General features: G+C 51.2%; 2 protein-coding genes across 2 annotated transcripts; one reads left to right on the forward strand and one right to left on the reverse strand.

The window, feature by feature from the left end:
• The first annotated feature begins 17,437 nt into the window (after nt 1-17,437).
• On the forward strand, nt 17,438-18,516 carry CUNH1orf232 (chromosome unknown C1orf232 homolog). Its single transcript, XM_065744539.1, has 4 exons — nt 17,438-17,571; nt 17,650-17,736; nt 17,819-17,904; nt 18,095-18,516. The coding sequence occupies exons 1-4, from the start codon at nt 17,485-17,487 to the stop codon at nt 18,354-18,356; spliced, it is 522 nt and encodes a 173-aa protein (XP_065600611.1). The 5' UTR covers nt 17,438-17,484; the 3' UTR covers nt 18,357-18,516.
• Nucleotides 18,517-18,978: 462 nt separating this feature from the next.
• On the reverse strand, nt 18,979-22,119 carry FAM110D (family with sequence similarity 110 member D). Its single transcript, XM_065744777.1, has 3 exons — nt 22,016-22,119; nt 21,249-21,335; nt 18,979-20,100 (listed from the first exon to the last, which is right to left on the reverse strand). Exon 3 carries the CDS (start codon nt 20,027-20,029, stop codon nt 19,067-19,069), a length of 963 nt encoding a protein of 320 aa, XP_065600849.1. The 5' UTR covers nt 20,030-20,100; nt 21,249-21,335; nt 22,016-22,119; the 3' UTR covers nt 18,979-19,066.
• Between the last annotated feature and the right edge of the window lie 859 nt (nt 22,120-22,978).

A 22,978-nucleotide genomic window follows, 5' to 3' on the forward strand; every position in this document is an offset into this window, starting at 1 on the left:
AGAGTCTGGGAGCAAGGGAGTGGGAAGCCTGAGAAGCCAACCAGGGTGGGCTTTTATACTGTCCCCAATGCTCTATACAACACACTCCTATTTTAAAATTCTGCCTAGTCACTGCCTTTTTATGCTTGATTTGATGAAAAAAAAAAATCCAAACAGAAAACTCATCCTGCATTTGTTTTGTTTTTGTCTTTTCTTCCAGGAAATGTATGTGTGCAAACTCTCCCTAATTTATGTAAATACAGAGGCGGAAAAGTTTCACTTCGCTGTTACAAATTAAAAGTTCCCTGACATTTCCAATTAGCTGGAGAGAAAAGCAAGGCAACCATAAATACATCACAATACATCACGAAGGCAGAGCATGGGCAGCACGCTCCCACTGCGACACTGCCCAGCAATGCTCCGGGCTCTGCTCCTTCCAGTTGAGATTAACAGCGTGGTGGCAAGGTGGCCTATTGCTCTGGGAATCAAAGAGAGAATTTGTGGCTGAAAATTTGGGCACAAGAGGAAAAGAAACCACCACGAGTGCTAAACCCAGGTCTCCGTGGCACCTCTGGGCTGATCTGAGGCTTAAGCTGGGGAGAGGAGTTTGTTTAATGCATCTGCCTGCTGATGCTTGACAGGGTCTTGGCTTCTGTGAGACAGTGTCAGTGAAGTGCCTGTTCCTGTGACCTGCAAAGCTGCTGCTGTCAGGGTTGGGCTCACTGTAAGCATCTCTGCCCAAAACAACTGAGACAGATAAAGGCGTTGTAGTGAAAAACTGAAGGCAGGTGGGTGGCATCCTGCAGTGAGGGCAGGACATGGACTTCCCACAGGAGACCACCAGCCCTGGTTTGTCCCTTCCTTGAAATTCCATGTATTGGACTTGAGGGACCTTGTGGGGCACCAGAAAAAAAATGTAGAAAGGAAAAGTTCCTTTCCTGTATGGAAATACTCCTTTGCTGTATGATCTGTGCGTTTCACAGGAGCCTGTCCTTGGAAAAGCACTGTGTGGAGGGCTGAGCCCAAAGGGCAGTAAATGCTGTGCCAACCAAACTCTGCAGTATGCTGCAGTTCCCCCTCTGCCCGTTGCCCTGAATGTCTTGATGCCTTCTGCACCAGATCTACACACCATCTGACCCTGAGTCACATCTGTGGCTCAGGGAATGAGTAAACTGAGGCAGCAAGCTCCAGTTGTAAAACATCCTGCTATGATGGCTTTGGTGGCCTTTATAGTCTTTGAGGTGGTCATGTGAAACATCTCGTGTCTGATTTCAGGGCCTGGGGGTCCCTCAGGCTTCCCCAGTCCTTTAGGATACACAGGAATAGGCACTGCAATGCTTGGCATCCCCCACGGATGCTCCTACAAATGTAAACGCTCGTGGTAATGTGTGCACTGCCTCCCTGGGTGTTCTGTAGCAAAGGACACTGTGGCTTTTGGTGGTGGATGTCTGGAATTCCTGCAACATCATCTCCCATTTTACAAATCCATCATGCTGTAGACACAGTCAGGTACAATGTGCTCAGGCATCCAATGCAAGAAAAACTAATAATAATACTGGTGCTTTTTATTGGCTTCACACACCGTAGCCTGTACATCTCCTCCCTAGGGCCAGATGAAAGTTTTGTGTTGTTGTTTAAGAAAAAGCCCATTTTGGCACTAGAGCCGACAGAAAAATTGAGAGCTTCGTTTCTTTCCCTCCCCCCTCTCTTCCTCCTCTTGTAATCTTTGATAAAAGAAAAAGTGTACTCCAAAAAAGGTATGCTAATTAACAATTAATTCTTTTATCTTATAGTGCCAAGACTGTAAGACCTGAAAAAGATGTAGAATAAAATTAGTGGTAATTAGCTTTTTAGAGCATTAAATAAACAGTGACATGAACGATGGAGAATTAATGTTATGCATTTATTTTTAACAATATTTATACAGGCAGTTTTTTGAACAAGGCCCCGTGGCATTAGCTTTTACTAATACAGGCAAAACAGCAATGAGAAATAATTACATTTAGTCTGCATTAAGACAGCACTATGCAAATCAAAGGAATAATGAAGAGAAGCCTGTTAATAAGGTTTTGGAGACTCTACACTTGAAGGTAATATTTGGGTTTTGTATTCCTCTGTGGAATTCAGAAATGATTGCCCTTCATCATTTCAGACCCCGGGCACGGGGCTCTCGATAGCACTGGGATGAAGTGGGGCTGAGTTTGTGCTTCTGGGTCACTTCTTTTGGAAGCTGTGAGCAGGAGAGGAGGCTCAACCATGAGCAGGAAGGGGAGCTCAGCAGTGTCCACTCTGTACCCCAACCACAGCCTGGCCAAGCTGAGCATTCCTCAAGGGCTGTGCTGTTGTGCCAGGACGTGTGATGTCCAGAAGGGTGAATGCTGTGTCCTGCAAGTGAAACATGCAGTGTTGACAGAACTATTTTTCTGACCATGTTCACACTTTGCTGTCGCTTTTTTGGTCTTTTGGGGCACTCTGGGAACCTGTTCCCACCACTCTGACATGCTCAGGGTGTGCTAACTGCCATCCAAAGCATCATCAGTCCTCCAAGTGCCCACCTCACCTTCTGGAGTTGTTCATATTCCTAGTGATAAAATGGAAAGGGAAGGAGAAAACAAAAATCTGGTGCCCAGTCAGCTGAACGACCCCAACATCATCCATTATCTCCACAGATAAAATAAGAGAAGAAAATGGGAAGATATGTTAAACCTTGCTTGTCTCACAGAGCTTTACTGCTAACAGGGTGTGCTAATTAAGAAAGGAGCCTCGGCGGATGAATCCTTGAAATGCTGTTTAATTAACACTCTCTCCAAAGCCAGACAGAGCAGAGAAGGGGGAAGAGCCCTCCCAGCTCTTCCCATGAACTCTGGGACACAGTGCTGGGTATGGACCCCCCAGAGGGACTGCAGCCGTGGGTGACCCACACTGGCACAGGGACATCTGCAAGGGACTGCAGCCTGCAGGTAGCACACAGCAACCTGGGAACACACGTGAAGGACTGTGGGTGACCTGTGCTGAGTGAAGAAAAGAAGTATGAAGCACAGAGCTGCAGAATCCCTCCCAGCACACAGCGTGACACCCCACCAAAGGGACTGGAGGGAGCACGTGGTGAAAATAGAGGGAGCTGAGAATTTGAATGTGTGTGGAGAGGTGTTTAGCTGCAGCTGAGCCCCAGGGAGTGGGAGGTAATGTGTTTCCTTAAGTGTTTTTTGATTGTATTATTTTTTTTTAACTTAATACCCCAGAACTTGCTGTTAATTGGCAAGAAATTAAATTAAGTGAAAATTGCCCACTCTGAGACTGCTTTAGCCATGAGATGCTGCCACAAAGTGTGGGATGGGCTCTGCTGCTGTCAGTGCATGCAGGGCAGGGGGGAGTGGCTGCTACCACTGTTAACCTCTTTGCTCCTCCCATTCACACATTGAGAACATTTTCTGGGCTCCCAGTTTTGCCAATATAGTCTGTGCTATAAGGTAAAGGTTCAGGTTGTAATGTCTATAGGTAGTTGCACCTTCTAAAGCTGATCACTCCTCTTTGCCTTTAACTCTTCGATGCAGCCACTGGCCTGTGTGCTGTTGGCAGTGAAAAGCACTGGGTCCAGTTACTAACACACTACTCTTCCTCTTCCAGTAATCCATCTAAAGACTATAGCAGGAACCAGAAGTTTGCATTTTCTAACTTCTCAGTGCAAACAGTGAAATCAAGAGCTTAAAATAAGGAGAACATTCTTGGAAGATGGTTAAACAAGCCAGAGTGACTGCATATATTCGTTCACAGTCATCATCAAGACATTCCTCCACTCTTCTTGGAACTATTCCCCAGTGGTCAGCCTGGAAGATGATGACGTTCCCTTTCAAGAATGATTGCAAGGTAAACAATGACAGTTCAAACCCTTGCATTGCTCTGCCAGTCTCTTGACAACATTAATGGGACTGCCAGGAGGCCTTGAGAGTGTCAGTGTCTCTCCATGGTCTGTTCAGAGCCATCCTTCCCGTGGGAACAGCCCCAAAGTCCTCATTAGGTTTGATGTTTGTGATGACTATGGTGTAGCTACTTTTCTTTATCTTCAGACCCACCTGTCTCATTCCCATCTGGATCATACAACAATAATTTACAATACTGGGACTCTTGGGGAATGGAGAAGAAAAGGATCCATTCCTTCCAACAAGTGAGTTGTCCCAAAACACACAAATCATGCTCCTCTCAGATGAAATACTGAATAATTGCCAACAATTAGGTCCTTGAATTAAATGAACTCCACATTTCTCTAACAGATAGAACCTGAGGAGCAATGAGAACAGTGTGTCCTGTCCTGATCTTGAACAGTATTCATCAATATCAGATACAGCTGTAGAGTGGAGTCTGAAAACCTCAGTGCTCCTACCTAGGAGTGAGTGTGACTGAAATGCTGGTACGGAGAGAAAAATGTTTCCTGAACCTGCCTGCCCTGACCCCATTCTGCAAAGTGTTTTAATTTCTCTTACTACATTTTTCTAACACGCTCTTTCTGTCTTCCTGAGTATTGAAGTTTGCTTCCTACCTCCCACCTGCAGCTGAACGCCCTCGTTTCTGTGAAGATCGTGTATAAAACAAAATTAGGAAAGGAGTGAGCAGCTAATAAGCAGTTGCTCTTCATTATGGGAAATTATAGCTTTTATGTCTTCATAAAGTAAACGGCTGTCAGCTCCAAACCAGCAGACCTGTTGCATCTGCTTTGTGTAAGTGGATCATGCTGCTGTTAGCAGAAATTGCTGCCCCCGGGTGCTTGGGAACCAGAGGTATGGGGGAGGCAAACATTCCCTCCTCCACTCTCAGCTGCCCCTGAAAACAGTGGAGAAAGGGAAAAATGGGAGATGAAACCCATCCCTGGAGTTCCACTCTCTCTTCCAGCCCCACTCTCCAAGAGTCTGTGAAGGTTACACTCTGTCAGGCCAAGATGATGCTGGCACAGGTACGTGCCTCACAAAGTGCTATTTAGGATACGTGTCTTGTACTGTTTCATCTCAGAGTAGGGTGACATCCAATTGACTTGCTTGGACTAATCTGCCCTTCACTGCAGTTTACGAACTGCTGCTCTGTAAGAGAAGGATGAAAACTGTCACCTTGTGGGCAGGTTTTTTGCCCTCTTGTAATGAAAACTTGAGTATTTGCAAAAGAAAAGTTCATGCAGAGAGAGTCCCTAATGAGAGCTGAGAGCTTTTGGATGTCTCCTGTAAGAATTTCACAAGCAGAGTAATGTGGTTGGCCCATTTTCCAAAGAGGAAGACACAAAGAGATGGAGATAATCACTGTTTGCAGTGTTTGGATGTCACATCTAGCACAAAGCTTTCCCACTTTTCTATTGCTGCTTGGAGATTTTTGCCAAACTGTGTTTCTGGGCTTCTCAGAGATCCTGTTTTATGCAGGGGATGAGAGCAGACCCGCTGGGAAGGAGTGGGCATCAGAGCTGCAGATGCTCACCAGGGAACGACAGGACACAGTGTGCACACTGGATAACTGCAGGGTTGATAAAACCTCCATCAGCAATGGAGCTCAAATGTGGGGAGGGCTGAAGGCGAAGGCTGTGATTCCTCCCTTCCTCCCCCACTACAGAACATCAGCCCTGTGCAGAGCTGGCTGTGGGACACAGATCCCAGCACAGCGTGCAGTAACTCAGCCAGCAAGGCTCTGCAGCATGGGCGGGCACACAGCACTCCTGGCATGCACGTAAAGCAAGGACAGCTTTGGGCCAGAGGAGCAGAAATAAACAGAACGTTGTCAGAAACAGAGCCCCAAGTGATGTTGGGAAACATCAATCGCCTCTTCCATAATGTAAACCAGCTTGGCATCTCCAGGTTGCTTGCTTGTATGCTTTGGAGCTTGTCCAGTGTTTGAGAGAGCAGGCAGCCTGCTAGGAGGTATAGCTGTTGCCATGGCTCCCTAATTACCTTCTGCAAGGTTACCATAGAGAAAAGCCCAGAGCTGACTTTAGAAACAATAGCACTTCTACTTTGTTTACACGGACATTTCAGTTTTTAAATAAAACTTTACATGAGCCAGAAAGCGAGCCCTCCGTACATTGCAGAGCAGGGAGAGCTCTGCCACTGCCGAAACGAAGCAAATGTTTAAACAGTTGTTGCTGTTTACATTGCACTGAAACCCTGAAAATAAGGCTGGGCATGGGGGGCCTGCTCTGCTGGCTTGGTGGTGAGTTGTTTGTTCTGTGGAAGCACTGTGGCTGCTGACTGTGGGGTGGGCAGGTCCCAGTAAGCCAAAACCAATGGGGTATTGAAGGTCTGAGAGATTTTTGCTTGCAGGAAAGATGCATTCCCTCAAAAAGCTCAGGTGCAAACAAACCCACATTTCCAAATAAGAGCCTGCTTGACAGAAGCAGGGTTGTGTCTGGCACTGTCCTCTGCTTTGGAGCTTCCTGAGAGGGATGAATGGATCTGAAGCAGTGCTGAAAACACTTGTAGTCACAACACTGCAGGGTGGCTGTTTTGGTGGAAATAACCTACGTTCATGGCACTAAAATCCCTTTGTGTTAACACAAAGGACATGAGCAATTAAAAGAGAGGCAGCTCCCATCAGCTGTCCCTTGGAAGGGGAGGTTCACTGTGCAGGTCATTAGAAAGCGATGGGAAGAGAAGGGAAGATGCTGCTGAGGACCAGATGTGGTGATGTGGTACTTCACCAAAGACGTTTTGGGATCACCAGGCTCCTCACTGCCACAGCTGAGCACTGCCTCTCCACGTCGACCCTTCCGTGCCTGAGACCAGCTGAGACCTCCACCCCACATCCAAAGGATTTGGGCCGGGCTGCACTACAAGGGGGCTTTCTGCAATTTCAGGTACATCAGGGTAGCCAGATCAGGGTGACCACAATTAGTAATAAGCTAATAATTAAACTTAATTCTTACCTCCCGCAGTTTGGTACAAAAGGGAATTCAGAAAACTCTCTTTGCTATTGCAGTCATATACATAACTTCTCACAACATTGTCAGAAAGACAGAGAATGCCATACCCCCTTTGTGGCATCAATAATATAATAGTTTATTAATTCTGCAGCAGCAGAAGTTAATTGGCTGGGGATAAATTATGAATGTAGCAGGAGGCAAGGGAGGTCTGCATTCCTCTCACCACAATAAATGAAATAGAGTATTATTAATACATAGCAAGATTAAAGCAATTTTCATGGTTCTTGCTTTCTCTAAAGACAAGTGAACGTGAATTATCTCTCTGCTTTCAAGTCTCAAGAGTTCTGTCGGATTTGGACTCGTTTTCTCTCCTAATGAAGAGAGGACAAACACAACCTCCATCACTGGTTGGGAAAGAAAGAAAGAAGTCCACTCAACTTCTGTGGGATTGCTCTTCTGAAAAGTTACAATAGCATTTTGTCTCAGTTGATCCACTTATCAACAAACGATAAATCATCATGGAATCATTTGTGTTGGAAAAGATGCATAAGGTCATCCAGTCCAACCGCTGTGAGTCCACCATCAACACGCAGACATCTCTTTAGTACTTCCAGAGATGAGGACTCCACCACCTCCTTGAGCAGCCTGATCCAATGCCTGACCCGTTTCCCATGAAGAAATTCTTCCTGATATCTTATCTAAACCTCCTCTAGAGCAACTTGAGGCCATTTCTTCATCTTCTAATACATTAAACCTCTTTTTTTTTTTTGTAGGTGTTGTCTCTTTAGATATGATAGATAGATAGATGATAGATAGATAGATAGATAGATAGATAGATAGATAGATAGATAGATAGATAGATAGATAGATAGAGTGGAGGAAAATATCTCCAAAACAAATCAAGCTGACTTAACTTCTGGTAGTGGAAAAGAAAAGAATACTGGTGCAGTTCTACGCTGTGTGCTGGCATTGAAATGCTAAATAAGCTGCAAACAAGCAACACTTCTGAGATGGGCTTCTAAGAGAGGTCACTACCCCTTTTAAGAAATAAAAGGAGCAATTCAGTCTGTAAGCAAGCTAGAAAAGAGGGAAAGCAAAAACCAAGGAGATCAGCAGGAAACCTAACCAACAGTGGCTGTGTCCCTTCTGCTGGAAGGATCTTGGAGAAGGGCTGCGAAGTAAACCTTCCTTCACTTGGGTCCCTGGAGAATAACAGGTCAAAAATGACAGCAGAAGAGAAAAGTTGCTTTTTCAACGCTGTAAAAGAAGCAGGATCTTCAGACATCCCAGAGGAATCTGTGACTTCCAGAGCAGTGGAGGAAGCGTGGGACCACGGTGTTATCTTGCAGCACAGCTTGGCAGGAAGCAGATGTGTGGGTATCAGGGACTGCTGGAGGCTCAGCTGGGTCAGTGATCTCCTTTCACCTCAGCTTGATATGAATGCATTCATTTTGCTCATTATTTAAGAAGTACTTTAGCCACATTGCTGTGAATTATGTGTCCTCAGCTTAGGGAGAGTGTGACCATGTCTCCCCCTAGTAGCTGCCTCTAGCAATGAAAATTGTCTCCACCTCAATGCCTTCGAATTAGTGAGTTTTTCCATTTCCTTGTAAATAGAGAACTGTGGCTTTCACCTCGAGGATGTGTGGTTTGATTTATGCTGTCTCTCCAGCTCTGTGTGTCCCAATGAACTGATGTATCTCCGACCTGGCCACTGGAAAAAGCGTGTATGTCACAGAAATAACAAGGAATCAGCTCCTTCTGTCCTGGACTTTCTCTTATCTTTTACATAAGCAAACATGAGAACAAGGGAAATGTGGGAAATGTGAATATCCCACTTTGATTCTGAAGCATTTTGCACCCTGCCTGCATGAATCTAAAAGCTCTCAAAGAACATCAGAGCACCGAACATCCAGCAACTTGCCCACCAGCTATAGGAATGGGCATGTCAGGTCCTCTCCCCATGTACTTTTTGAAATACTTCACCCCAATTTCCTTTCCGTGGCCCCACAATGGCTGGTTGCACAAGAGCTGGTCGTTTTCCCCTTCAATGACACCAATTGTTCTAATAGAAGCTATTACCTCTCCTCACAAACCTTGTCTCCATGGAATCCTTCGACCATCGTGGTCAAAGCAGTGCTAACATTTTCCACTTTTGCACATCCATCTCATTACCACTCTTCCATCATTCAGCTGCCTTGCTGCACTGTCCTGCAGCCTTTCAGCAGCCCTTACCACAGCCCCCACTTTCTGCAGGCTCACAATCCAGATCGTTCTCTGTCACATCAGTAACCCACATCAATAGTTAGATGTATGACTTCTGTAATCCTGTGTCCAAGGATCCATCCCTGCACCACAAGGCTCTGGCTTCCCCCTCTGCAGCCCCTCTGCTTCCCCCCACTCTCCCTGGGCCCCCTGCTCTCCTGCCCAGAGGTTCATACCAGGGAGCCCCAAGTGTGGCTGCATTCCTTTGGTCTTGCAATGTTCTTTAATCTCATACCAGAAAAGAAAGCGCTTTTAGACACAAGATCCAAGGAGCAGCTACTGACACAAGCACAGGAGCTGCTACAATCTAATTCAAAGCCATACTCACCACGTGAGGTTGTTTTATTTTCTTTTAAAACCAGGAATCAGAGCACTCTTATGTTTCTCCGCAGAAGCGTAAATTGAAACTAAAGGGTAGATTGAAAAGCAGCAGCTTGTACCACATAACCAGTGACCTTCCTGAAGAACTTTAATGCCTGAAACATCCAAAAATTTGTTTTGAATCAATTCAATATCACCTCTGCACTCGACAGTCTCCACTTCTGAAAAAGGCTACAAGGAGCAACGTGGTTGTCTAAGCCAGGCTGGCAGCATTTTGCTTACAGCAGTGCAGATGGCACTTCTCCTTAATGGGACGGAATAAAAGCTTCTCATGTATTATCCTTTCCATGGGGTCATTTTATGTAGAGGTATGCATTTTTTTTCCTCGTAGGTGCAAGTTCATCACATCCACTGTTGCTAATGGATGTCACGTGTTCCTGCTGGCAAGAAGGCCACGGAGTTACACAAATCCCCTTACCCTCAAGGCAAGCTGCAAGTGGCTCCTTTCAGAATAATGGATTACACGGATCAGAAAGAGCTCCCATCAACACGGGGTCCTGCAGTGAGTAGGGGAGAGAATGCTGTGCTGACAAAGCCTGTAGTGATTTGGGGTAGATCTCTTAACACTTGTGTTGTCTGTTTTTTCTTTCTTTACCTGTAGAAGAGGGACAAAATCTCTTTTTCTTACCCCTGTTTTCCTCTTAGCCACTTGTACTCATTTGTACAAGAGTCATCTTTATTTGTGGTGGCATCACCTCCTGCAAGGGATTTGAATCTCACCTAATTCAGGCCTGGATCTTGACACCATCTTCACCTCCTAAGAGCAAGCACAACCTGCATTCTTTAGGGCTTTGAATGGTGCTCTGACACAACTTCTCAGGCCTGGCACCACTACTGCACAGTGCCCTGAACAGAAGCTGTGCAGTTGATCTAAAGTCTACACCAACTTTACATCAGACACAACCAGCAACAGGAATTTCCTCAGGCCTGGACCAAGTGGCTGCAAAGTGCTGTGATGTGCATGAACCCCTGACCTTGCTTTGCAGGGGTGAAAAGAGGTGCACCGCAGGGAGAACAAAAAGATGCAATAGAAGGGCAGAGCGTACTTGGCTGCTTTTCACATCTCTGGACCATGGGTGTTCTGCTGATGCTTTGCAGCTGAACCCACTGAAAGAAACATCCGAAAAATAACAAAGGGAAGAAAAAAAATTAGGAATCATGAAGCTGGCTGGCTTGGGAACAAGCAGCAGGTGGTGCTGGCCAGCACTGACACTGGTGGAGTGAGCTGAAGGCTGAGGTCAGCAGGAGCATTGCAGGTGGACACTGCCTCATGTCCCAGATGTCACTTATCCCTGTCACCGGGGAGGCAGCACCATCTGCAGCCTCAGCTGATTATTTAACAGTGACACATGGCAGTGAAATGGCTGTACTGAGCCTGAGCAGCAGTCTGGAGGAAAGCCACCTCTGGTTGGGGCAGACAAGACCTCAGGTTATGCTTGTCAGCAGAGGAGCCTGCACTTCCCTCGTGCTTAAGGCTCACAGCCAGCAGTGTGTGAAAGCCTGGGCCAAAGCTGCTGGCACTGGGCATTCAGCACAGTGCCCTCTCTGCTGGATTGGCTGTGACAAGAATTTGAAAACCTGCAACTGGTTCTTACTGGTCCCATCTGGGCAGGTCCATCTGGTGAGAAGTTAACAACTTTTACCCATCGTCGGAGCTTCCAGGTTCCTGATGTCAGCCACCAGCCATCAGCAGGAGGACCACTGGAACACCAGCTGAGATGCAGCTCCTGTCATTTCCCCCTCCAAGCACATCCTCAGCTTATCCCTATGTCATCCGTGTTCCTTGCAGTAAAATGAGGCTGGTTTTCCTCCTCTGCCACAGAAAATTGCAAGATCTTTGATTTCTGGCCTTGGCCATGTCTGGATGATTTGCTCTTCCCTTGTATTTTCTGACATCTTCCCCACTGCAGCCAGCACCTGCCCTAGGCTGAGTTCTCCCTTTGGGCATCTCAGCACTTGGGACCGAGAGGTGACAGGTCGGATATTAAACAGATCAGTATGAATGTTCTCATTCCTTGTCCTCACACTATCTGCCCTGATCAGTATCACTCTCATGAGCCAGGCATCCTCCATTTGCAGTCAAGCCTGAGCTCTGCGTGATGGATCACCTCTCCAGGCTGCTAAACAATGTCCTCTATTCACTGCCTGAGCCCTGGCAGTGGTACCAGCATCACACAGAGGTACCTGGGGCTGCTCTGCCCAGGGGCTTTGCGAGCGCGGGGCCCTCACATTTAGATGATGCTCTCCAGAATGGATGGTGGCTGGCAGTGCAGATGAAAGGGGGGAATTTGATTAATAGAAGAAGCAATTCTTACTCCTCCGCTCTTCTCTCATTACCAGCATTTAAAAGCCAGGATTCTCATTACTTGTAAGCTCTGGTGCTGCGTACAGATGTGAAGCTGTGTCTCCCGGGAGTGCTTCCACCAGCAGAATTCTGATGGGAGGAAATGGGCCTGCAACACCCAGCAGACAATAATCTATCAGAAAGTATCCTCTGCAGATGTGCTTCCCACTCTCTGTCCTCATCAGCACTTATTATCAACAGTATTCCTTCCCCTCCTGCCCCACGCTAGAAAGTGACTGGTATTTTGTCTTGTTTTTTTCCACGAGGATGAAACAAATGAGAGAAAGAAGAAGTATCAGTTTGGATGGGACTGGCTGCCTGCAGAAAAATGAATTGGGCATCTGGGTGACACTAGATCCACTGAAGCCTGGATGCTGGCTTTGCAGGACTGCCCCTATAGATTACTGTGGTCTGTGGGCTTTGGCTGAGACGTGCCCTGTGCACAGAGCATGTTTTGCTTCTGAAACTTTTCTGTGATAGTCCTCAGCCCTCTCAGAGATGAATTAAAACCATTGCAGGGGTATGGCACGTTAAGTGCTCCAGGACCGACAGCAGAGATGTGCAGAAGGAGGGCTGGTGTCAGCTGCAATGTGATGAACTGAAGCTGTGCAGGAATATGGAGATTTGAAGGTAATCAGTATTACAAAGGTCCTGCAGCATGAGGCCTTGATGTGGTAGAAACTCAGGGTGCTAATCTTTGTTAAATAGCTTAGAATCTGGGTGAAATGTGTATCCTGGGTGATTTGGGAGCTGCACTGTCACGTGTAGAAGGCAGTGCCCCCTGACCTCGGAGAACTTTCTCCCAGGAGATGGGGCAGGGAAGCCTTTGGTTAGATGTACTTCAAAAGAGGAGGGCTATTGTGTCGCTCCAGATTATTAATATTATTACTTTTAATGAGAGGAACATGAAACTTGGGAGGGTGTGGGAATGAGAGCAGTTGGCTGAGCCTCCGTACATCCACTCAAGATAAACATGTTTCATTCTGTTCAACCGAAGCTGTGATTCTTTATTTCGGAAGCAAACACATTTTCCATCCTAACGTTTTGTTGTGTAGTTTTCCTTCCTCCTGTCCTGGATTTACTGTATTTATTTTTTTCCTGCAGAAAGTCTTTTTTTTTCCAGTTCCAAACTCCCAACAGAACGCAGTATTACATTTGTTTTAATGCAGAGTTATATTCTGATGGCTCTCTATGGAAAGTTGGACTTGAACTTCTTTTTAAAGCAGAGTTAAGATTATTTCAAGGAAAAAAAAACAACAATGGTAAAACTTCGTTGTGAACAGGGAGATCTTTTCTGACCAAGTATGTCAAAGAAGAGATGGGTGCAGCTTGTCTTTCATTTCACTACATCTAATTGCTTCTCAGCAGTGGCTCCCATTTACACAACCCCTGTTCTTGTTCTTTATTTGGCTGGGGAGGGGGCAGTGAAGAACCAGGGGGAGAGGGGGGTCTTCTTTTCCTGTAGCAAAAGGTTTCTTCTTTGAACAGAATGAAAATGCGACTTTGAATGCTTTCTTCTGCCCTGAGAGGTGGTTGGTGAGGTCGGTTTCTTTTTTTTGGAGCTGAATCCGAAGTGTCGTTATTTTCTTATATCTTGTGGTGCTATGGACAAAACAAAAATGGGAGATGCTGCTTGATTTTGTAATCCCCGTAGATATTGGATGCAGCGACGGGCACAGAATAAAGATATTCTCTTCAGAGGAAATAAATAAGATGTTGATTGGCAAGCTAAATCCTCCACAGCATCGCTGCCTCTATGACTGGAATCCCAAATGAGCCGAACTGCAACGAGTTTTATGCTGTTTCCGCACTCCAAAAGCATTTTTCGATCTATTTCCTTAAGCCTACAGGACTGCTGTCTCAAATTCCGCTTCCCACTTGGACAGAAACGCTAAATACAAGCTCTCCTTACCGACGGCACCTTTCATTTCCCTTCTCAGATTTCTAAGCACATCAGAAGGGTTAGCATGTGTTAACAGAGCCATTGTCAGGAGATAATGGCCTGCTATTAGAGCATCTTTATTTTTTTTTTCCTTTTGATGGCCGTGGGCCGTTTTCCTGTGATGTGAGAAACGATTTCTTGCAGTTCTTGGACATATTATGGGCTCAGCTTTCTGTGTCCTTGTCACAAAGCGATCGGTTCTGTGATCTCTTTGGAGAGAGGCAGAAGGACGATGTCCCCCTGTGCAATACCACGACCAACTCGGGATGCTGAAGGGAGCAAACCCTGAGCCCGAAGCTCCGCATCCCCACGCAGAGTGGGCTCTCACCCACTGTCCTTAAACGGTGTGGAAATGGAGCTCCTCGTCCCCCTCTGCGCAGCTGGGAGAGGTGGAAAGCATCAGCCTAAGCAGATAAACGTCGAGGTCAAAGTCTAAGGATTTATCAGCTCCGGTTACAGTCTCCACTTGCTTCTCCTTAGCGAAATAAAGCAGCTTAAATGACCTGAAAATACTGAGATAAGCGGCCAGGTGAAACAAGCCAGAGGAGCTGGAAAGGAGCGTGGGCAGCAGGACAGCTTACTGCTGCTGGAGGAGCAGCCCAGATCCAAAGGGCTGACCCCACAGCATGAGCTCGGGGATGTATGGGGCAGTCCCGTGGAGGAGAGGGATGCACGAGGATGAGAATGCGACAGAGAAGGAGCAGGGCAGAGTCTCGTGCGCCTGGGGATGTGCAGAGGATGCAGGCTGCAATCAGGGTGCAGCAAGCTGGGGGCAGCCCTCCTGTCACCCTCAGTTCCCTTTGGTGCTGTGCACTCTGCTGAGCTGCTTGTGTATGTATTTAACTCTTCTGCTGCTAAGGTTAAACAAAGCAAACATGAGCGACTCCGTGCAAATGACAGGAGGCCAAGTGGTGTTATCTTTAATTACCGTCGGTGTCAAGGAGAGCAGTGGGGGGCTGCGGGTCTGGTTTGTGCCTTGCTGGAAGAAGGGTAGGGGGGGATGTGTGAGTTGGCAGGGCTGCTATTTGCATTCAGATGGGGACATCTAGTGACCAGCCTGACGTACTGCGAGGATTGAGCGCCCCAGCAGTAGAACAGGGATGGAGAGCCTGGGATGGAAGCAGCTCTTGTGCTGCTGGTAGCGCTCGTCACGTCTGTTGCATCCTTCAGACGATGTCCCAGAGCGGTGAGGCCCTTTAGGGCTGACCCTGTTGTCCTCGGAAGGACTGTGGGGTCTTCTCTCAGCACCGTGAGTGTCCTCCCGTGGTGCAGGGCTCCATCCAGTGCCTCGTGGGGTGAGGATGTTCCCCCGAGCAGAGTGCAGCACGAGCTGTGGTTCTTTTGGGTGCACAGTGTGATGATAAGGGGTGCCTCGAGGTTGAGTGCTGGCTTAATGTCTCCACTCCCCAAACTCTGACTATAGGGATGCACGCTGAAATGTGAAAAGAAACCTCTTTCTATCACTGCCTTTTCCTTGGGAGTTTTCTCAGAAGGAAACAGCCTCCAAGTTTCAGGAGTTTCTATTGCTGCCCAAGGTGTAAGGAGATTAGGTCTCAGTTCTGACTATGTTTTCACTTCTACAATTATATCTCTCTTCCCACAATTATGTCATCTTTAAGTTTTGTTTTCCCTTGGACCTGCTGCTATCAAGACCTCCTACATATGTATTTGAAAATAATCCTTTCTTTCCCTGAGTAGCCCTTGCTGTCAGCTCGAGCAATCCAATTATCCAGAGCTCTCTTCTTCCATTGCTGTCCCCACTTCTGAAAGAGAGCTGGCTGTAGGGTGAACCCGAAGCAGTCTGAGCTGCAACATTCAACTCCAGGCTTAGGGATTGGCATTTTACTCTTCTCTATTTGAAACTTTGAAATAAATAAATCTGAATGACCGTCTGAAGTAGAAAAAACATTTAAAACCTATCTCTGGAGCTCTGAGCCTCAGCAAGCCCATCATTAATGGTGTTAGGTGGGGCAGTGCACGTGGGCTCGGTGGAGCTTCTTCCCAAGTGAGAAATAATTTTCACAACATCAATTTAGCAGCACCTTAAGCTGTCCATTCACTGAATTGCCTCGGAGGATTGGGAAGGAGGGAGCACAGTGCTTCTTGCAGGGAGCAGTAAATTCTCACAGCTGGGACAGTGAGAAAAATCTTAATAATAATCGGTCTGCTACCTACACATTTATTATTTATTATTAGCAGCAATTATACAGCGCTGGCGTTACAAATTGCTGTTGAAAGATGTTACCAAACTGGAAGCCCTCTGTTTAATTGAAAGCACTTTTTTTTTTCGTTTGATTACTAATGGCCCTACGTTAAAATATCAGTGACCTACATGAGAAAATCGTGTCCTCAGAGGGGTGGTGCTGGCAGATCTCTGTGCAGACGGAGCTTCTCCCCCCTGGGAGGAGCGGAGATCTCTCCTGTGATGCACAGCACCGGGGGGAGGTAAGGAGAATCAGCCGAGCATCATTCCCACAGCATTTTATAAATTACTTTGCCAAAGATCTGAAGGATCTCAGGATCTGGTGGCAGGGCCGCTCATGTTTGGGTTCCAGCAGCAGTGAAAGAGCATCATCAGGAGGATCATCAGGAGGATCATCAGGAGGATCATCAGGAGGATCATCAGGAGGATGCTTTTACAGCCCCCAGCGCTGTACGGCCACCAACGCGTACATACAAATAAGGTTTTCCATTGTGTGCAGCATCTTTTGTTTCCAAGATAAGCGTGTAATTAACTGAAAGAAGATGCAAAGGGAGGCTCGTCTACCGCGTTTCCATCTTGCAGCCTTCGGCAATCCATTAATGAAGCCTAATTACGATGTCAGAAGCCGAAGTTCTAGCCCAGTGACTAATTGACTACGGAGATGCAAGAGCTCTTTTGTTGTTTTAAGCCAGGAGACGTGAGAAGGGAGGAAAACTAATTGTTAATTAGTTTAGTTCTGCCTTATCGGGCGTGCCCTGGGGCACCTGCGGGACGCAGGGTCGGGGGGGGCTGCACTCGGCAGAGCACTCTGAGGGTCTATAGGAGTCCTCACATGCAGTGGGTGTTTGTGTTCGTGTATGTGTATGTGCAGTGCCCGCATCTCTGCGGGCAGCAGCCGCTCAGCAGCGCCGGGACCGCTGCGGGACCGCGGCTCCCAACGCGTCGGCGCGGGGTGCGGAGCAGCGCCTGCAGTTCCGCGCTCGGCCAGCAGGCGGCAGCAGCGCGCCGATCCGCCCTTGCGTCTCTTTTGCCGTCACCGCTCTGCACGGGCAGTCCTCCAGTCTCGATGGTAGCAGGTCCTCCCGGCCGTACTACGCATGCGCCCGGCGGAGCGGAAGCGGTGTCTGCCCCGCCCGCCCCACGTTGTTGATGCTGCGGTCCGCGCCGCGCGTGGGTTGTGCGGGTCCTTCGTGGGTACGCACGGAGGGGACGCGAAACGGGCAGGGGAACGCAGCCGCCGTTTGATGATGGCGCTGTGGAGTGCTCCTCACTGTGCTCACCGGAGCGCCGGGAGCGGGTGGACGGAGCGCTCCCCCGCCCGCTGCTCTTCCCGTGGGCTCAGGTTCCCCTTTGTGCGTGGAGCGCGGCCCCTGAAACTTTCATGAGGACATCGGATCGCCAGCAAAGCCCGTCCCCCTCCCCTCACCCCCCCCCGCCGCCTGCCGCTGCCCTGCGCCTCTGTCCCGCAGCCCCTCGCTATGACCCAGGGCATCTGGGGGCTCTACAAGGCCAGGGTGCTGCAGACCCTGGGGGGGGCACGGGCTGATGGTGCTCTGCAGGAGGAGGTAATGGAGGGTGGGGGGGACGCGGCCTGGCGGAGCCCCCTGCCCTCCCCTTCTCTCACGAGGTGGGATTCTTTGCAGGGAGACCCCTCTGAGCTGATGGAGGCAGCTGAGCACCCTGCACTGATGGAGGAGGGGTCCGGCCCTGTGTCCCAGCTGGCACGGAAGGTGAGGATCGTGGCTGTGGGGGTGCTGCTGGGACCAGGAGCCCCAGTGACACCCACTGAACCCCACTGTGGTTCAACTGCAGGTCCAGGGGGGCTGGCGGACGCTCTCATCCCTCTTCAGCCGTGAGGATGAGCACCAGCTGCTCAACCCAGAGCCCTGCGCTGACCAGTAAGTTGTGTCTTGGGGCTGGGGGGGCACCCAGAGCCTAGATTTTGCCCTGGGCTCTGCATCCCCATGTTCCCCCATCACTTGTGATCTCTGTCCCCTGGACCAAGAGTGGGGGATCCGAGATATGCTCCGACACTGGAGCAGTTCAGGAGTCCCTGCGTCCACATCCCTGCCCCTGCTCTCCCCTTAGCCCCCTGGCTGCTGTGCCAGCTGAGCTGCCTCCCACCCAGAAAGCAGGTGGCTTTTGGGATCTCTTCGCTAGCAAGTGGCAGCAGGCATCAGCACCGGACGAGGAGGTGCCCCCACCAGAGCTGGGTGAGAGTCCCACGGAGTCACCGGGTGATGAGGGCCCCAGCGACCTGCGGGAGCCAGAGGAAGGAGCCTTCAGATGGGGCTTCCTGGCCAGCAAACTGGCTGAAATCCGAAATAAAAGTGCTCCCAAGGGCAACTAGAGGAGGCAGTGCCAACCTGGCTCTGCAGCAGCAGCACCAGCCAGTGATGCTGTGATGGGCCCTGGCGATGTGGAGGTGTTGGCACTAAAGACCCCGCGGTGCCCTTCTCCCTGAGCATGCGTGGTGCTTTCTTTGCCTTTGTCCAGCTGACTTCAGAGCTGCCCCAGGGGGTTGTGTCCCTCCAGAGGGATGGGAGGGGGCTTGCCACCCCAATCTCCAAAGCGTCCCCCATCCACTCAGGCACTGCTGGAAGAAACCACAGATGCAGCCGTGCTAGAAGAAAGCCACAGCTTTATTGAGCCCTGCTCCCATCCCAACAGCTGCTTTCCCATTGAGGCTGATGGGGAGGATGCTGCCATCCTAGACCACAATCAGAAACAGGGAAGACAAAGATGTGGGGACCCAGCAAGGAACAGCCCGCCAGCCACCACAGCTGAAGCTGTCCTCACCCAAAGGAGATCCCTGGGCACCCTACCACGCTCAGCCAAGCACCCACACCCCAAAAAGCAGCTATCTGTGGGTTGCATAGCCAAGGGGTAGACCACTTGTCCCTTCTGTGGGTAGACCTTGACTCTGCTCAGGGTAGGCATGGTGTTCCTGCTGGCCTGCAAGCAGCACCGGGTGCTGGCGGTCCCCAGGCCACATCCAGCAAGAGCAAGGTGACGTTTCTTCCACCTAGACCCACACACGGCTGCTTGGGGCGCTTCCTTTCAGACTGTGGATTCCTTGGCGGCCGCCCAAGCTCGCTGGCAGCCATAGAGCCATTTGATGACGCGGGCGTTGCGCTCCACCACCGAAATGGCGGAGCAGGGCCGTGTGTCTGGCTCCTCCTCACCCGGCCCCGCATCCTCCCCGCCGCACCCCGATTCCTGGCTGGGCTCCCACTCGCAGGAGCCGTGGAGCCGTGCCGAGGCAGCGTCCCATCCCGCTGGCGCGAAGCGCTCCTTCCCCAGCCCTTCCACCATGGCCCGGTCCAGCCCGCAGTAGTTGAAGAAGCGCTCCTTCTCCGAGAGCGGCAGGGACAGGCGCAGGCCCAGCGCTGGTCTGCTGGGGCCAGGGGAGGTGGGGGGCTGCGGTACGGGGCTGTCAGGGATCAGGACGTCCTCCTCTTGCTCCATGGACACCCACAGCATGGGGCTCTCGGGGGCTTTATCCGACCCGTGGGCCGGGGGAGAGCTGGGGGCTTTGTCCCTGAGCGGCCCCTGGAAGAGGCGTCGCACCAGCCCGTAGCCCTTGCTGTTCTCCTTGTTGATCACGGGGCAGTCCCGCTTCTGGCGGTAAATGATGAGCGAGTCGGGTCTCAGCAGCCGCCTGCCGCCGCCGCCTCCCCTCCGCGGCACAGGGGACGAGGGACCCGGCACCTTGAGGCTGCCGTCGCAGCTCAGCTCCGATCCCCGGCACTGCTGCAGGGTGAGCAGCCGCCGCCCCCGGGGAGAGCAGCGAGGCGAGCAGCCCCGCAGCGCCGGCTCCTGCCGGCTGTTGATGACCTGCTGCGATTTGACGTACTTCACTTTGTCCGCTTCCAACCGCTCCACGGCGCTGGGAGCGCGGCCCCCGCTGCCCCCCGATACCTGATCCCGTAGGTATTCAGGGCCCCGGTTCAGCAAACGCAGCGGGGAAACACCGCGGCCGGAGGAGCAGACGGCGCGGGGAGTGCTGCCGAGGGGGACCATCGCCCTCCAGCCGACCCTGCGTGGGATGGGGACCTCGGAGATGTGCTCAGCTTCTGCGCTCAGACGCGGTCCTGGGAGGAGAGAGGAGCGGTGGGGTTAGCAGGGGGGATATGGGGTCGGCAGCAGGGATGTGGCACCTGCAGAAGGACGGGGAGTGACACGGAGCTGTGCAGGGCAGCGGGACTGATCCCCGCCTGCGGTGGACCTCCCCCTGCAAAGTGGTGCAGGATCAGTCATGGGCAGGAAGAGGGAAGCAAAGATCCCAAGAGCAGCTTCAAACAGGAAAAATTACCGGAGCTGCTGCTTTATCTTTACGAGCCCGAGGACGGCAGAACAAAGACAGAACGGGGAAGCTGGTGTGCTTCCCCAGCCCTCCCCGTGTGCCAGCAGTGGGGCCCTTTTGACCACTGGGGTTTCTGTGCTGTGCGGGGCATCGTGGCTCCCCACGGTGCTGGCCTGGGCCGGGCTCCCGGCTCTGTTTCCCTTTCAGGAAAAGAAAACAAAGGAGCTCCGGGAAGGTTTATTTTAAGCAGAGGCTGTTTGGTCGGCACCACGACTCTGCCAAGGGCAGAGGGTTCATCCTGTCTTGTCCTGTCCCTCTGCAGCAAGGGGTCCCAAAGCCCTTATCCCAGGGGTAATCAGTTCCTCTCATATTACTGTTAATTGGGGAGTGTCTAGGGGCAAAGGGACATCACAGCTCTCGGTTTTAACCAAGCACCCATGCAGGGACACCGGGGGACAAGGCTGGGACCAAGCAGACCCACAGCAGCGGGGCCATAAATTGAGTAGTGGAGGTGGAGTCTGGTGGGGGCTGTAAATGCCCAAAGCAGATGGTGTCCCTGAGCAAAAGAGGCCCAAATGGCCCTGGAGAGCCACCTCTGGGGTGACAATGGGGACGTGCTGACCAGAGGGCAGGCAGCCTGGGAGCCTTCTGCCTCCACGCACAGCCCGTGGGCTTCAGCATCACATCCAGCCCCGTTTTACTGACGGGTAGACTGGGGAACAGAGGTTTTCAGCTCCTGTGCCCCTAAGGGGCAAGCTCACACATCTCCATGGGTTTCAGGCACAACTCTGCAGTGCTTCCGTGGATATTGCTCCCAGCACGTGGTCCCGTCACCCTCCCTCCTCCCCAGGGCTGTGGTGTCCCTGTGCCCCCAGCCCAACCCCGGGACCCATATGTGCCAGTGGCTGTGCCCAGGCTGGGGCTGCCTGTGCTCACCTGGGCCTGTGCAGGGTGCTGGTCGGTCTCCTGTGCTCCTGTTCCCTCCGGCAGCCAGCAGCAAACTGAGCCCAGAGCCGCAGGAGCCTCATATAGAGGGGGAGGAAGAGCCACCCCATTAACCCCCGCCAGCCCAGCCCCATCAGCACATCCTGCTCTGTGACACCACCCTGCCAGCACCGAGCCCTCAGTCTCTGCAGCTTTTGCACCTCAGACTCCCCCACAGCCACAGGCTCCCTCTCCCAGCTCTATGGGGTCACACCCAGGATCCCAGCTCAGGGACAGGCTCCCCTCCATCTCTCTGACCCTTGAGGCCATGGCAGCAGTGTCTGTCTTCCCCAGTGAAGCCCACTGTGTCTGACCCCGTGTGCACTGAGTGCATTGGGAACGGGGCAGTGAGTACCTGGCACTGCAGTCCCCTTCCCCAAGGTCCTGCTTGAGCCCACAGGAATGGGGCAAAGCAAGGTCCTCCTAGTACAGTCTGTCAGTGGTGAAAGGGTCAAAGTGAGCTCTGATCCAGGCAGGTTCCTGCCTCCCCATCCCCCGGGAAGGGCTGTAAATTGCAGGAAGCCACGGGGACCAGAGCCAGACCAGGGGTTATTTTTACCTCTGCCCTCTCCCCTTCCCGGAGGGCTGAGCGTCCTTTCCAGCCCCAGCCCACCTCCACTCCCAGCACCCCAGAACACGGGCAGACCTCAGCTCCCTGCATCCCTCCCATGCTGAATGGGATCAGGGTACAGCCCATGCTGCAGCCACGTTACCACCACCTGCAGGGAACCAGCGGGCTGTAGTGGGGACAGAGATGTGACATTCAGTGTGGGAACTGTAGGGTCTGCTTCTGAAAGAGAAAAGAGGCAGCACTGAGCCCTGCCCATCCCCGTGGAAACTCCCTCCACCAGCATCCAGCCTGCCCCTGGGTAGGGGCACTGGGGCCAGGGCCATACCGCAGTGCTGGGGGCACAACGCTGGAGTTGAGACCATAGCAACATCCCACGCAGCAGGGTTTGTCCAAGCTCTGCTGGCACAGGCCAAACCCCACTGAAATTGAGGAGGGGCCGACCCGAGGAGGAGGAACCCCCACTGCGCTCCCCACGCAGGATGCAGTGCTCCACAGGAAGATGAGGAAAAGGGGATGGGGCTGAGAAACCCATGCTGGGGGGGATGGGGATCTGCTGCCCTCCCCCACACAGAGCACAGATTTCCACCTGGGGGAGGAGGGGAGCCTATTGTTAATGCCAGGCAACAGCAATCACTGTTTGTCAAAACACTTTATTGAGTGAGCTGGAAGCCAGCCCGCCGTTCCCGTACAGAGCAGCCTTGGTTCACCTTGCTCTGGCGGATGCTGGTGTTCCTGTGAGGCACTTCCAGCAGGCGCTGCCACTTCCCCTGCTGGGAGAGGGATGGACAGACACACACACACAGACAGGCAGACAGACAGGCTGCCCTGGGGAGGCACACACAGCACGTATCTACTGCTGAACTGTTAAAATCCCAACTTCAGTTCCTTTGGGGATACAGAAGGGGATGGTTTGAGGGGCCCTTCCTGGCACGGGGAAGCTCCTGCTTGCCTAGGCGAGGTGATGAGGCTTTGCCACTGAGACCAACAGGGCCCATGCACAGCTCTGACCCGTCCCAGAAGAGCAGCAGGAGCAGCACTGAGAGGAGGCTGAGCTGTCCGTGGCCAACGGATGCTGCAGGGAGGATTGGAGGATGAGCTGATTTCCAGAGGG

Source organism: Cyrtonyx montezumae, unplaced genomic scaffold, assembly GCF_038088225.1.
Source record: "Cyrtonyx montezumae isolate F1298 unplaced genomic scaffold, pur_monq_1.0 scaffold_31, whole genome shotgun sequence".
Lineage (NCBI taxonomy): Eukaryota > Metazoa > Chordata > Aves > Galliformes > Odontophoridae > Cyrtonyx > Cyrtonyx montezumae.

Bases quoted from the DNA above. Each gene is read 5' to 3' on its own strand.
- CUNH1orf232 (XM_065744539.1), top strand. From the start codon at position 17,485: ATGACCCAGGGCATCTGGGGGCTCTACAAGGCCAGGGTGCTGCAGACC. The intron at 17,572-17,649 runs GTAATGGAGGGT...GATTCTTTGCAG, and splicing joins ATGGTGCTCTGCAGGAGGAG to GGAGACCCCTCTGAGCTGAT. The intron at 17,737-17,818 runs GTGAGGATCGTG...GTTCAACTGCAG, and splicing joins TGTCCCAGCTGGCACGGAAG to GTCCAGGGGGGCTGGCGGAC.
- FAM110D (XM_065744777.1), bottom strand. From the start codon at position 20,029: ATGGTCCCCCTCGGCAGCACTCCCCGCGCCGTCTGCTCCTCCGGCCGC.